The sequence below is a fragment of the Phoenix dactylifera genome, chromosome 1, assembly GCF_051530095.1.
Source record: "Phoenix dactylifera cultivar Ajwa chromosome 1, Ajwa_hap1_PhDact_Kaust_v1.1, whole genome shotgun sequence".
In the NCBI taxonomy this organism is placed as follows: Eukaryota; Viridiplantae; Streptophyta; class Magnoliopsida; order Arecales; family Arecaceae; genus Phoenix; species Phoenix dactylifera.
In genome coordinates, this window is record NC_143190.1 from 35,866,046 (window position 1) to 35,880,770 (window position 14,725).

A 14,725-nucleotide genomic window follows, 5' to 3' on the forward strand; every position below is an offset into this window, starting at 1 on the left:
TCATGTTTATAAGTTTGCATAAAATATGGATGCTATGTAAATAACAAACAAAGTGCATATAAAACCTAGGCTTAATGTATTGGACAAATATAAAATAGCTGTTAATATGCGAAACAAGTGTTTGGGCATTTTTTATCTCTCAAAAAAGAAAAATAAATTGAAGAAAGGGAGGTTTGACTCCTTGATCGACAACCATTACATATTTAGTTTTTTTTAATAAAATATTATATTCGATACCAATGTATACCATACCGTACCAAACTAGACAGTACGAGATGTACCGATGTACGGTATTGGGCATACCGATGCTTGGCTGTCGAATCGGTCACATATTGATACAGTAATAGAATGACACTGATATGGAGTCCGATATCCAAACGGCATACCATATTCGATGTTTTGATTTCAATAGGTATTTTATGTTTAATCTTTATTCATGTCCATTGGTGCAGACAAGACATGAATAATTATATATACAAATTCAAAAAACTTAAATATTTTATGCAAATTACTGGCTTAACTACGTATGGAGGCTAAAAATAAAAAAAAATATATATTTTAATGGCTGTAAGCCTAACAAAGAATTAGAAAGCTGAAAACTTAACGGTGGTTGTTGCTAAGTTTCCCTTCGCTTCACCGGCTTGGATCCGAATCAAGACTCACGCTATTGTAGCTATAAAGCCCTTTGGCGGCGGAGATAGAAAGAGAGAGGCAGGGGATGGAGTTCGAGAAAAGGAAGGCGCAAGCCCTGGCCGCCATGGCGGCGCCGCGGCCGGACAAGTCCCCCAAGGGCACGGTGGACGCCCCCATCGTCCCCCTGCTTGACGCTATCAATCGCCACCCCTCCTTCTTCACCACCAGCTCCTGCTCCGGCCGCATTTCGATCCTCGCACACCGAACCAACCCGCCCCCTTCTTCCGCCGACGCGACCGCGGGAAACCCTAAACTCGAGGCTGCGGCGCCCAAGAAGAAGAAGAAGGCCGGCGGAGGTTGTTGGCTTTTCGTCTCGCACGACTCCGCCGACCCGGAGGCCATCGTCGACCTCCTCTTCGGCGACCGCCGGGATTCCGAGGGAGGGGATCTGGTGTTCCGGTTCGAGCCCCTCATCGTGGCCGTCGAGTGCCGGGACCTCGCCTCGGCGCAGTCGCTCGTCTCTACTGCTATTTCTTGCGGGTTTAGAGAGTCCGGTGAGTGACGCTTCTTCTTTCTTTCCTTTCAAAATTGCATATTTCTTTGTGAGACTTCTTGATTTATCTATTTGGTTCCGATTTCCTGGAGGTTTAGAGAGTCGGGTGAGTGATATCCCCCCCTCTCCTTCCAACATTGTATCTTTCTTGGTGGCTATCTCGTTTTTGATCTTTATTATTGCAAATTAATTGGAAAAAAAGGTAGGAGAATAAAAGAGTTTTTAGAAGAAAGATTTAGTTGGGATTAAGCAAATTCTCGGCCACAATGATATTTGGAAAAAAATTCATGCAAAGAATAATTTTTCTTCTTTCTGCAAAAGGATGTAATTTTTCTTAATTACAGAACTTAATTTCAAAACCGTATCTTGGATCCTTTTTGTAGCTTTCATATAGAAGAAAGCATCTTCCCTAACAAATGTTTTCCTTTGGACTGAAACCCAACCGCTGCTACTTGAATACAAAGTAACAAAAGATATTTCAAAATTTAAAAGTGGCTTGCATCAGACTCTTGGTGCAAATTTGAACGTTGTATCGACGCAAAAAAAGGCAACCCTCCTAGCTAAATCTTCAGTTTTGCATGTGGACAGCGGCTGTTGCAGCTATCAGTTACGTTGATTACATTTTTTTGCCAACTGTTCATGGTGTTCAGCAATTGTGCAATATGTCTTTTGTCCAAACTCTGATTTGCTGGATTCCTGATATCTTGATGAGCTTACTCCCATAAGATTCTTGATAGTACTTGATTCTTCCTGAAATTTTTGGGCAGATTGGTCCCTGCTTCATTGACTTGTTCTTGTGCTTGTGCTGTGCTTCAGTTTCTTCTCACTTTTCTTTTTCTCAACTAGTATTGTTGAGGTCGGAGTTCCTCCGACTTCTGACCTTAGCCCCCACCGAACTGGAACAGGAAAAAAGACTGCATTCCCACGGAAAGTATTGTCTGCTTTGGGGATCGGTGGCTCCGGGCCCAGTGGGCTCGCTGAAGGGTGCCACCCCTCACGGTTTTGTTCTTTAAAAGGCGCCTTCTGAGAGAAGGGTAATCGAGCCCTCTATTTAAGGCACAGATCTTTTCGCTATTTAGTCGATGTGGGACTAAATCCGAGATCCTTTATTCCCACAACATCAGCCCCCCCCAGCGGAAAGGTCTGTGCCGAGGTCAAGGGTCCCTACCTGGCGCGCCATTGTTGAGGTAGGAGTTCCTCCGACTTCAGACCTTAGCTCCCACCGAACTGGAACAGGAAAAAAAACCGCGTCCCCACAGAAGGTATTGTCTGCTTTGGGAATCGGTGGCTCCGGGCCCAGTGGGCTCATTGGAAGGCGCCACCCCTCACGGTTTTGTCCTTTAAAAGGCGCCTTCTAAGGGAAGGGTAATCGAGCCCTCCATTTAAGGCACAGACCTTTTCGCTATTTAGTCGATGTGGGACTAAGTCCGAGATCCTTTATTCCCACAACAAGTATACTTCAATTTTTGTAATATACGGTTATCTATTTTAAATTTGGATTCTTCATTCTTATATAGTAGTTTAAAATGTAAGAGTTATTTTTACAAATATAACTATTAGACTATGGAAGCAGGTAGACATGTATAAAATCATGCATTTATATATGATTATCTTTTATTTGTCAAGTTTTTATTGATGCCACGAAATAAAACATATGGTTTAAGGATTTAAATTTTAAAGCATTCATTCTGTTGAATATAGCTTGGTCTCATGTCACTGCACGTGTTGACAAATTTCCTGGCAGTGTCTATGAAAGCGCTGGCTGTGCAGCCTCCTTTCAGCATATCTTTTTCTTGGTGTATAGTTTCCTCTTATGTTAAATGCTCCTCTTTCTTTATGCCCATTCTACATCTTTATGTTGCACTCATATCTTTCATTTTGCACTTTTTTTTCAGCATTCTGTCTATTTTTTGACAACATTCTCTTTCACTTAGGTATGACAAGCATACAAAAACGTATAATGGTTGCCATACGATGTTCTATACGTTTGGAGGTACCATTGGGCCAAATTGGTTTTATTATGATTTCACCAGAGTATGTTCGGTACCTTGTTAGGATTGCTAATGATAAAATGGAGGCAAACAGAAAGAGAACGGATGGCTTTCTTCATGTTTTGCAATCTAAGGTAAGGCCTAATTGAATATCTCCTTGTCCCCCTGTTTCATGGCACCATGTAATCAAGATGGTTTGCAAGAATATACACATGCAAGCATTACTTGGTTCTCTCCTGCATTATTATTGTTTAGCCACATAATTTTCTGGTAAATTGTCCTAAAAATTTGAGATGAAAGGGCCTTCCCTCCCTGATCAATGGAAGTACCCGATCCAATAAGAGTACTTTCTGGTGCTTTTCTGAGCCCACTGTCACTTTCAAGTGCTTTCAATCAAGTTGTTATCTTCTAGGTCAGTATCAGCAGTTTCATTTTGATCTCATATCAATGATTCTGAACTGCTTTTTGATTTGGCTGCCTTCTTCGAGACACCTTTTATCTCCTATTATTATTATTATATAGTTCATGTAGTGCCCTAGAAGAAGAAGAAGAAGAAGAAGAAGAAGAATCATTTAGTGCATATAGTGCCAAGAAGATTTGAATTCACTCATTTAGTGCATGTAGTGCCAAGAACAAGAAGAGTCAAGTCTGTCTGTCATCATTCTATCATTGGATAACAAGATCAGATTATTGTAGTTGTCAATTGTATCTTGTATTTTGTCGATTGTCTGAAAATTTGAACTCACTCATTTAGTGCATGTAGTGCCAAGAAGAAGAAGAAGAACTAGAGTCAAGTCCATCTATCACCATTCTCTCATTGAATAACAAGATCAGATTATTGTAGTTTGTCGATTGCCAGATTAGTCTTAAAATTTGAATTCACTCATTTAGTGCATGTAGTGCCAGGCAAAACATATGCAACTATAGTGTTAAATCACATAATTAATAGTCCTGCCAATGGTATCATCATGTGCATGGATATAATTGATATTCAATTGGCATGTAACTTGACCTAGTACCTAGTTTCAAACTTTACATGATCACAAAGCTGATTGTGGGGTGTTAGGTGTGCTTCTTATATCAGACTGATCCTCTAAGTTCTGGGATTTGTTGAATTCATTTTTTTTTTTAAAGAACGTTAGAGAAAAGAAATGGGCAGTATTGAGAGTATTAGTGATTTCGGTTTGGAGTATATTTTCTCCCAAAATAATTTTCTGAAAATCTTACATTAAGAAACAAGAAAAGCAACCCCTGTTGTCTACTTTCTCCCTTTCTCATTTTCTGTACAGTTAAGATAGATAGAAAGATAGAGGAACTGAGACAGAAAAGCCAGATGCTTTTGATATTTTTTTGTAGTTTTTATAGTTTATGAGTTATTTCCATTTATTTTAAAATACATTATCTTAACTCTATTTGAGGTTCCATTTTGACGACAATGGATCTTGAATCTTGATGGAGCTAACAGGTTCTCCCAGGACCAGGAAAGGAGATGATTGATTCTAATAAAAAGGGTCTAGAACAGATTGCCGATAAAGGATTTTCATTAGATTTTGAAGCTAAGCCTAATGTCGTATTGTCGGAGATATCAATTGAGAATGGCACTTCAAAGTCTCATACCGAAGATAATATCTTGGGCTTCATCAAAGATAGATGTGATTCCGAACCTGCTGGATATTCTGGAGAAGACAAATGCGCTGTTGCTTCCTGCAAGAACTCACTAAAAGTATCTGATCCTTTACATGACAAGGAAATTGGATACAGCCATAAAGAGATAGCTGACAAAGATTCTAACATAGGTAATAATCTGAAAGCCATTTTATGTCAGTTGTATATTTCTTTGCTCATACCCTGCCGTGTTTTTCTTTGATTTGAAGATGATCAGTTATTTAGTATTAGTGGCTTATCTTCTGCAGCATGATCACTGTTTAATGATGTCCTTTGTATGATATGTCTATGTGTATGTCTTTCTACACCACAATAAAGAAAACCTATTGTCTCTCTTTGCGGTACATTTCTTGAAGTCCTAGGTAATGCAATGCTTTTTCAAAAATGGCTAACATAAACCCACACCAACCTTAATTTCAAAATTATGATTTTATTATGGGAGAAAGTCATATCAATCTCTACTAACTGGATAAATTATTTTAGGTTTCAGCTTCTGTCAGTTATATGTTCAGATTAATACTGAAATGAATCCATCTTTTATAATCCAGCAAATCAATGACCTTTTCATGAGTCTTCCTTACATAGATTTTATTGCTGAACTGCTATTTCTAGTTAGGAAACGCAGCTGCTGAGCAGTCTGATGATCAGTGTTGTGGTATGCAAAAACAAAAGCAGCAAGTCTCATCACATATAATACTGGCTGCTTTTATCAACACTGACTCCTTTCTTTTATCACATGATTAATGCTGGTACTGGTATGTGCATTATCTCCTCACTCTAAGGGACTAAAACTTGAAGTTTCAGATTCATGAGAAGAAGAATGCTGAAGTAAGGTTGCATGTGGTGGGTGGTATGGAAATGCTTCTGATTGTTTCCATACGACAAAACTTGGCACAGTAACTTGGGAAATGAATACTTGTGCATCTACCTTGCTTCAAAACATGAAATTTCTTGTTAATAAGAGATTGATTTTAACTTGCTATACTCAAGCTCTCGGATGTAGTTTTGTTTTGAAGGTTGAGTGGCCACTTCAACATTATGAGGCAACAAAGAAATATATAGTTGATGTCTTCAGGACTACATGACTACCTATACTAGACAAAGTTGGGGCTGATTTTTAATCTAGAGTTCCTATATAGATGTAACAACCATCCCTACCTGGAATTTCTGCAAGAAAATATTACAATTTCTTGTTTATTTTTTCCTCTGATAGAAGTTAGAAGTTTTTAGATCAAATTGCATTTGAATGTATGAACTGATAACCTGAATAAGCTGTAATCAGAAGGCCAAGACATAAATGAAACTATCTATTCATTAACAAGAACACTGCATGTGCAGCTCGAGAAGATGAGAACTCATTTATTCAATCTGTGGATACAATGCGTTGTGTTTGGTCCACTGAGTCTCTTGCTTTTGTAACTGTAAAATTTGCGTTGCTCTGTGTATATACTTATAGTCTTCACATCTCTGTTTAATAACGATATTCACCTTATAATTTTATTCGTTTATGTGCTTCAAATGATTAAAACCGCACCGCTCTTTTTTGCTATAGATTAAGTTGCAATTTATCAACAGAGTTGTCAGGAACACCAAAGTGCTTTCTTTCCGTTGTCATGTTAAAGATTGTTGGCGAGCCGATTGAGAAGCTCTTCCTCTGGGGTCAATCAGCTTGTGCTTCAAACAATGGAGGGCAGGAACATATCCTTGTCTTTGGTGGCTTTGGAGGCGTAGGACGACATGAAAGAAGAAATTGCTCCCTGGTGCTTGATCCCCAGTCTGGCCTGTTAAGTGAAATAAATTCTACAAAACCCCCATCTCCACGCTTGGGTCATACAGCCTCCATGGTGGGGAGAGAGATTTATGTTATTGGAGGAAGGGGTGGTCCTTCTCAAATTCTTAATGATGTCTGGGTTCTAGACACCACTGAAAATAGGTGGTCATTATTAGAATGTACTGGCAGTGCTTTTAACCCTAGGTAACTACCTTAACCGAGCCTCAATTTTAGACATATTGCTTGCAAGTTCTTTAATGGTGTGATATCCTTAAGTTATTAAGCTACCTTAGCAGGTTATTTTGCATTATTTTACCAATGAAATTTGCCAAAATCATCTTTCATCATACTTCAATATCGAACCTTTCTTTTTCCTTTTTTTTTTCTTTTTTTTGAGAACTATAAAGGTTGGAAAGTGAGGGTGGTACTACCAACTTGGCAAATGGGCACCCTCTTTTCTTTACATCATCAAGTCTCTGCAGAATGAATTAGGCAGAGAACAGTCTGAAGAGGTGGTGTCCCTCTACTGCAAGACATCCTGAACTTATTTTTAATATTACATTTCCAAATCATACTCATATATTAAAAAGATTCACTCTCAAAGATCTTGACATTGGTATTTTTGGTTCTTGACTCAAGTTAAAGAGTTGAGTCAGCATTGAGCAAAAGTAACATACCTCTTAGAATTGGAGTAATTTTTTCTTTTCTTTATGAAGCTCGGTTGGTACAAAAAAAATATTTGTTTCTAGATTATTGAGGTTTTTCTGATCCCTAATATCAATTGAGAAATTTTTATTTATATATTTTTATTTCAAACTGTAACCTTAGAGAATGCTTCAGTTCATACTCCATAGTGAAGTTTGTTCAGTATCAGTTGTAGAAATACTGCTAATTGCAATTCAGGTAGGAAACATGTACCATAAATATATTTAGAGATGCGAGTTAATTTTCTCCTTAACATATCTGTTCTATGTTATACAGGCACCGCCATGCAGCTGCAGCTGTAGGCTCAAATATATATGTCTTTGGAGGTCTTAATAATGAAGTGATATATTCCTGCATGAATGTCTTAAACACTCAAACTCTTCAGTGGAGCAATGTTAGTATCCAAGGAGATTGGCCCTGTGCACGTCATTCACATTCTTTGGTGGCCAGCGGCCCTCAGTTGTTTATGTTTGGAGGTTATGATGGTGAGAAGGCACTAGGCGACCTCTACAGTTTTGATGTTAGAACATTACAGTGGAGAAAAGAGGAGACATCTGGGAGAGCTCCTTCTCCAAGATTCTCACATTCTATGTTTATCTATAAAAATTATCTTGGGATCATCGGCGGTTGCCCTGTTAGGCAACAGTATCAAGAATTGGCTTTATTGAACATGCATCATCTTGTCTGGATGCATGTGACTATTGACTCTCTTGGTGGAGACCTTTGGGTTCGCAGCTCAACCTGTCTTATTGGCGAAGATCTTGTTATTGTTGGTGGTGGAGCATCATGTTATGCATTTGGAACAAAGTTTAATGAGCCAATGAAAATTGATTTACATTTGTTAGAGTCTCTACACAACCTCCCTTCAGATAAGGAAAATAAGTCATTTTTACAGTTTCATGACACCCATGGAAACATGAATCTACAACAGGACAAGCATGTAGATGGCATGCTTGATAGTTCTGATGTAAATCTTAGGATTGACATTTCTACCAATGAAGATGGGCATGATGTGGATGGGGAACACCTTGTTATAAAACTTGAAAAAAAGTATGCTAAACCTGTGAAGGATATATTAAAAAAATTTGGATGGTTGGATCTTACTAGGAAGGTTCGGCCAAGTCAGGATGGATGTCATATTTATTTACCAGTTAGCAGAAATTTCTATGCCTTCTATGTGGAAGAGCAATTTAATTCAGTAAATAACTTTGATAATTTGGAAGCATTTTATCAACTAGGAGAATTTTCTTTGAAGGAGCTTTCTGTAAATGAGGTTTCTCAATCAACTGCATTGAATTTTTTGTTGTCATGTGGTGGTTCTTTACTAGACGATGATGTAGTCTGCATGAGAAAGGTTCACAAATCTCCTGAAAAGATGATAAAAGAATCAGTTTGCTCCATGCTGAGGATAAAAAGGATGCCTCTGCAGCTGTTGGAGCAGTTGCCTACAAGGTCTATTCTTTTGATAACATTTAATAACTGTATAAGTGATTTTGGAATTTAGTTCTAGTTCTCTCATTTTATGATTACTACACTTTGCTGTTTAGGTGGGAACATCTTGGGGATATTGTTGTGCTACCAAAGACATCTTTTAAGGATCCTATATGGGACTCTATAGGGAAGGAACTTTGGCCTATAGTTGCCAAAGCGCTTGGTGCTAATCGTCTTGCACGGCAAGTAAGTGATGTTAAGCTGCCAAAATTTCACTTTATCGTTCGTTTCTTTTGCATAGATCAGTCTGTGATTTATTTATTTACTTGGCCTAAATTTCTGCCTTGTACAATCAAATTGATTTTTTCCATAATATATATATACACACCCACACACACACACACACACACACATATATATATTATGTATGTATGTATGTATATAAGTATTCTTTGGATGATTTGGGATTGCATGATTTAGGATGCAGGACTAGTCCACATCCAAGTCCACCTAATGCTTAGCCATTCTTCTAGCTAAACTAAAGCATCTAAGGCTGGCAACATCTACAATTTTGTTGGACCTTGTTTTCTTCATCATGAAGTTTTGAACTTGATTCTAACTTCTCTACCTAAAAGAACATATCACGCTTAAGGTGCAAAAGCAACATTTATAGGGCCAATAGCATTCAATTTTAAAATGGCATTGTACCCTAACATCAGCATAGTAAAAACTAACAATCTAGTCTACAGATGACTTCATACATAAGTAGTCAACAACGTATTCTTCAAGATTCGACCTATGTTGTAATGAATGATTGATCATTATTTATAAGTATTCTTTGGACATTCAAACAGCATGTGTCACTTATCATAGTAGATCTAGCATTATTAGTGTCATTATAATACCTTGAATACATATTACATAGTTAATTAGCAACACATGTTAAATCCTCATTTCTGGGATAAAATTTTCATAGATGTTTAAAATAGGAAATAAAGGAACTAGTAAACTAGATCCTATTTTCCTTCCTTTTTTTTTCCTTTTGGGAAGAAGATCTAGTTTGACGATTAAGCAGCTTTGTTACAATTTTGCTGCTGTGATGTTTGTATTCAACTTTGTTTAGCAACTTGGGGTAGTCTTAAAATCATTGAGAAATATCATTAAGAGGAAAGATGCTTCCTGCCTACTAGGTTAAATTTTCTAATATCAAAAACATCTTTGCTTCCCCACAAGAAAACCTTTGTAGACATTTTTTTTGGTTGACCTCAGGAATTTACAATCTCACAGAATAATCGCCACTGTTATCAACCATCATCCAAGTACCTTCTCTGAATGTGCTAGATTTATAATTTTCTCAATGTGTGCTTCTTCCAAAATTGTGCACGCATACTAGTTGCTTGAGTTTGTTCAATGAGTTATGACCAACCTGCTGCAGATTTTTGAGATGCTGTCAGAATGTTGACAGAGTTATTGTTGGACATGTGGGTGCTGTGCCCTTAAAGTTAGAAACATAAGCCTACATACTTCTTATCTCCATTCAATATCTGCATTTGTATTGATGTACTTGTGTTTTGGAGCAGTCTGTTTTCTTACGTACTTAATGACGTGAATTTACTGACTTTTTATCAGGGTCGAATTTTGCCTACTGGAACAAGAGACAGCACTCTTGAAATTCTTGTGGGAGACAATGGGTGGGTTACTCATCAAGAGAATGGAATCCTTTATACATTTGATGCAACAAAATGTATGTTTTCCTCCGGAAACCTTTCTGAGAAGCTTCGTATGGCTAGTCTAGACTGTAGAGATGAGATTATTGTGGATCTATTTGCTGGAATTGGATACTTTGTGCTTCCATTTCTTGTCAAGTACGGCTGGATTTCTCTGACCTTAGGTTGTTTATATATTTAATGCCTATTCAATGCTAAGTATTTTTCTGCCTGTAGATTGATAATAAAATTCTTGGCCAGGGCTAGGGCAAAACTGGTTTATGCATGTGAGTGGAATCCTCATGCTTTAAAGGCTCTTGAACATAATATCAATGCAAATTCTGTGGCAGATCGGTGTGTCATACTTGAAGGAGATAATTGTGTCACAGCACCCAAAGTAAATACTAATGTTTCCATGTTTTAATCATATATATTAATTTTTTGCCTAAAGGTATAAGCTTGTGAAAATTGTATTATGGAAGTTAAATGTTTCTCATATTCTGTGTTCTCTTATAAGTGGCAGATATATATTTTGCTTCATAATTTTGCAATATTACAACTGTGCAACATTAGTTTCTATCTTGTATAATTTGAACTATAGAATGAACATTTAAAATACCAATAAGCACAAATTCATAGGATTATCAATAATCTTAAGTTTCTGTTAATTAGTTTAATCTATATTTATTCATTCAGAACATACTTTACACTAGTACAAGGCAAGTGAAAAGGATCTAAGGTTTAAAAAAATAATCAACTTAGGTAGCCTAACTTGGTATACAAGTTTGCAAATCTTTTAAAAGAGTTGTATGTCTTAAAATGCTAGTCCAATACAAGTTTTGGCACCATACTGCAAACATATGCCATTGCCTCAGACTGCACAAGCACAATCCTTAATACTTTCATCCTTGTTCTCAAAGACAGCAAAATTTCCATGATATGGGAGATCAGGCTTTCACTGCATAATAACATAGTCAAGGTGCTCTTGCCGTTTTTTATGCTTTTCCTTAACACATAATCCTGAACTAAAAGTAACATACAACTTTCTGGACAACCGTTAAGAACAGGGTTAGCCCACCTAATATTTCTGCCCATAGGAGGGCCTGGCACTGAAGCATGTTTTTCCACTCCTAACCATGATGTCTTAGTCTCTAACCCTGTTTTTTTTCCTCCTGAAATCTCCTTGGATTCTCCTTTTCTCGAATATGACTGCCTTCATAAAGTCTCGAGCTCTGTCTTTCTTAGTTTCTGCTTTTCTACTATTTTTTTATGAATATTTGGTTTAATTCTGTGGGTCCCAGTTTCGGTCATGAGTATGAGCATTATTTTGCACCAATCAGAACGATGCTTTTGGACTATAAAATGAAATACTTTGTCAGATATTGTGATCTTCCTAGCTTTTTATATGGTTATGAGCAATAATAAAAAAATGTTCCAGACTGTCAATGGACCTAAATTTCATTCCAGGTTTGCCTAGGTGGTTTATCAGAATTAGTTGCTATTATGTGCTGCAATAGGTTCTACTTGTTACGTTACAACTGAGTACATGATTGAAAATTTTTTACTTCCTGAATCCTGATTTCACCAGGTTACTTGGTTTAGCTTAAGTGCCTTCTATGACCCTTCTTCTCATTGTCCAGATGTATAGCCTGAGTAGACAAGGGCATCGTTATTTAGTCTATTTACAAAGTTGAAGATGTTTTACTTGTGGCTAATGCGAATTATTTCTGCATTAGGGTGTCGCGCATCGTGTTTGCCTTGGTCTCCTACCATCAAGTGAGTGTAGTTGGGTTACTGCTGTGAGGGCTTTGAGGTAATGAATGCATCTGGCTAGTAATGTTTCTTTCACATGCTTGTTTCCTACTTACAGAATCAACTAATTTTTTGTGAATATAGTTTGTTCGGCATTGTCACTTTTATGGCGTTGTTTTGTACATTTTGTTTTAAAATAGTTATCCTTTAGGATATTGATATTACAATAACGTACATATTTGGATCATTGGAATCCAAAAGGGACTATTAATTAACTACCAAGTTTTTCCCAGCATTGTGCCAATGTGATATGATTGGATATTTTTATTTTTTATTTTCTTGAGATGGGTGGGTTGGGTTGGGTTGGTGGTGGAGTTCCATAGGTGTTGTTCTAAGATGCAAATTTAGTGGAATTAGATAAAAAATAAGACTCCACTCCATGTTGATGCTGACTGTGATCAGTTCCGGTAATCATGGATTTGTTTGACTGCTAGAGTGGCTAAAGATGAACTAGGCCGGTGCTTTGTTGTGTTGTATAAGTATTGCACGCCTTAACTTTTAAGCCTATAAGACAGCAATAGAACCTAAGTCAATAAGATTAGATTTGAGGTCCAAGTTTGTAGGGTTGAACTTGTGAAGTACCCATTGAAATAGTATGGACGCAAGCACTTGGCAGACCCCTTTAAAGTTAAGTTGAGGCATATCATGGCCACTGACATGCTCTCTAATGGGTTGGAATGGAATGGAAGGTGATGCTTACAGTGTCTGCTATTGAGGTTGTGACTTGAGTGCATGGGCTAGATTGAATATTTTTGTTGTATTGGAGTATGTTACCAAGATTCTCTGTGATGCTGGAACATGCATTAGAGAGGCAGAGGAAAATTATATGTATTGAAACCTTAAAGTGGCTCCAAACATAATGGGTTACATGCAAATGCGTTGTCTAAAATGACTATGATCTATCTATTCATTACATTTGTATTACATAAGGTGTATCTTTTCTTGCTTGAGCTTTTGAACAAGTAAAATAACTAATAAGAAGTTGCCTCCAGAATTAATTCTTTTTGTCAAAATAGAAGTTAACCCTGATACTGAAAAACAACGGCAGAGAGAAAAGGCGGGGTTGCGCCGGGGGGTGGGGGGGGGGGGGGGGGGGGGGGGGGGTTGGGGGGGTGTGTGGGTGGGAAGGTGGTCGTCGCGGGGGCGGGGGCGGGGGGGGAGTACAGGGCAAAGAGTTAGGATGCATATGAGCAAGCAGGACATATGAACGCATTTGTCCCCCCCCCCCGGAAGATTTTCAAAAAAAAAAAAAAACTTTTATAAAAGATGCTTCTCTTTACAATGCTATTTGGGGCATGGAGATGTTGGCGTTTGATAGTTTACTATGTCTGTTCATATATCGGGGTCCATTCAAGTCTTTGACGTCTATCTTCTGTGCCATTAAGTTTTGTCCTTTGAGCCTGTATCATATTAGTGTTATGCACAGTACCCTGCATTTTGTGCCCTGGTCTTATCAGCTGTTTTGCCAAACCTGAAATAAATGGTGTCCGAAGTCCTTATAACTTGTACTGTATCCTGGTTTCCAGGGCGGAAGGTGGTATGCTGCATGTGCATGGAAATGTCAATGACTCGGAGGAATTCTCATGGTCAGAATATGTTGTTAATTCCATAAGGAGCATTGCACAATCTGAAGGTATTGATAGGTCATTTAAGAGTACTTCGGCAGCATAGAAAGCTAGCTTGCTGTAATCCAAATTGAACATTTATATAAGTTCTCTGTTTCAGGTTTACATTGGGCTGTTTCAGTAGAACACGTAGAGCGAGTGAAGTGGTATGGGCCTCATATTCGTCATCTTGTTGCTGATGTAAGATGCAAGCAAGCGTAGATCCTTCACTTGTATGGGTAAATGCATATCAAGGAAATATAGTAGTGGCTGTTCTAGTGAGACACTTCCGGCTGGTTAATTAAATATAGCACTTGAAAACATATTGATCTACATACTACCCTCTAATTACGGCATGAATAAAAAAAATCATGATTCATTTAATTTTTTAAATATATATAAAAGCATATGATATAGGAAAATGTAAAACAATTGATATTTTTATTGTTTAAAAATAGTGGAGTCTTAATAATTATCAAATAAATAAAATGAAGCATGTATTCTTTTCTTAAATTTTGCACCAAAAAGATAAAAAATTATTTGTTTTTTATAAAAAAAATGATTATTTAAGTAGCGGGTGAATGACATTTTCTGAACATTCTAGGCTTAGCTTATGTCGCTTGTAGTATGAACTACTTGTTGTCCTGGTAATCTGAGAGTTGATTAAATTTGTGGTTATAGGTTTAAATCTCAAGTATTTTCTTTCAACTGGTCCAGCCCTGTCTATCCGCGGTATTTGTTAATTAATCTTTCCAAAAGCATTTAATAGCAATGGGTTTCCTTCTTTCTTTGCGGGGAGAAGACTATTTTAAAGGGCTTCCTAATTATAAGGTATCCCGGTTCCATATAATTGC

The 14,725-nt window shown here is 37.5% G+C and overlaps 1 protein-coding gene across 4 annotated transcripts; it reads left to right on the plus strand.

The window, feature by feature from the left end:
- The first annotated feature begins 654 nt into the window (after positions 1-654).
- Positions 655-14,255, plus strand: LOC103717625 (Met-10+ like family protein / kelch repeat-containing protein). 4 transcript variants are annotated; one of them, XR_005511733.3, is made up of 11 exons: positions 655-1,187; positions 3,121-3,311; positions 4,643-4,973; positions 6,418-6,817; positions 7,595-8,770; positions 8,866-8,995; positions 10,379-10,640; positions 10,717-10,852; positions 12,192-12,268; positions 13,794-13,900; positions 13,993-14,255. XR_005511733.3 is itself a non-coding variant. In XM_039126010.3 (11 exons), the coding sequence occupies exons 1-11, from the start codon at positions 719-721 to the stop codon at positions 14,091-14,093; spliced, it is 3,354 nt and encodes a 1,117-aa protein (XP_038981938.3). In that variant the 5' UTR covers positions 655-718; the 3' UTR covers positions 14,094-14,255. The 4 variants fall into 4 exon arrangements, 1 of the variants encoding a protein (XP_038981938.3); XM_039126010.3 differs by having other exon boundaries at positions 10,379-10,614; XR_005511735.3 differs by lacking the exon at positions 10,717-10,852 and having other exon boundaries at positions 10,379-10,493.
- The last annotated feature ends 470 nt before the right edge of the window (positions 14,256-14,725 follow it).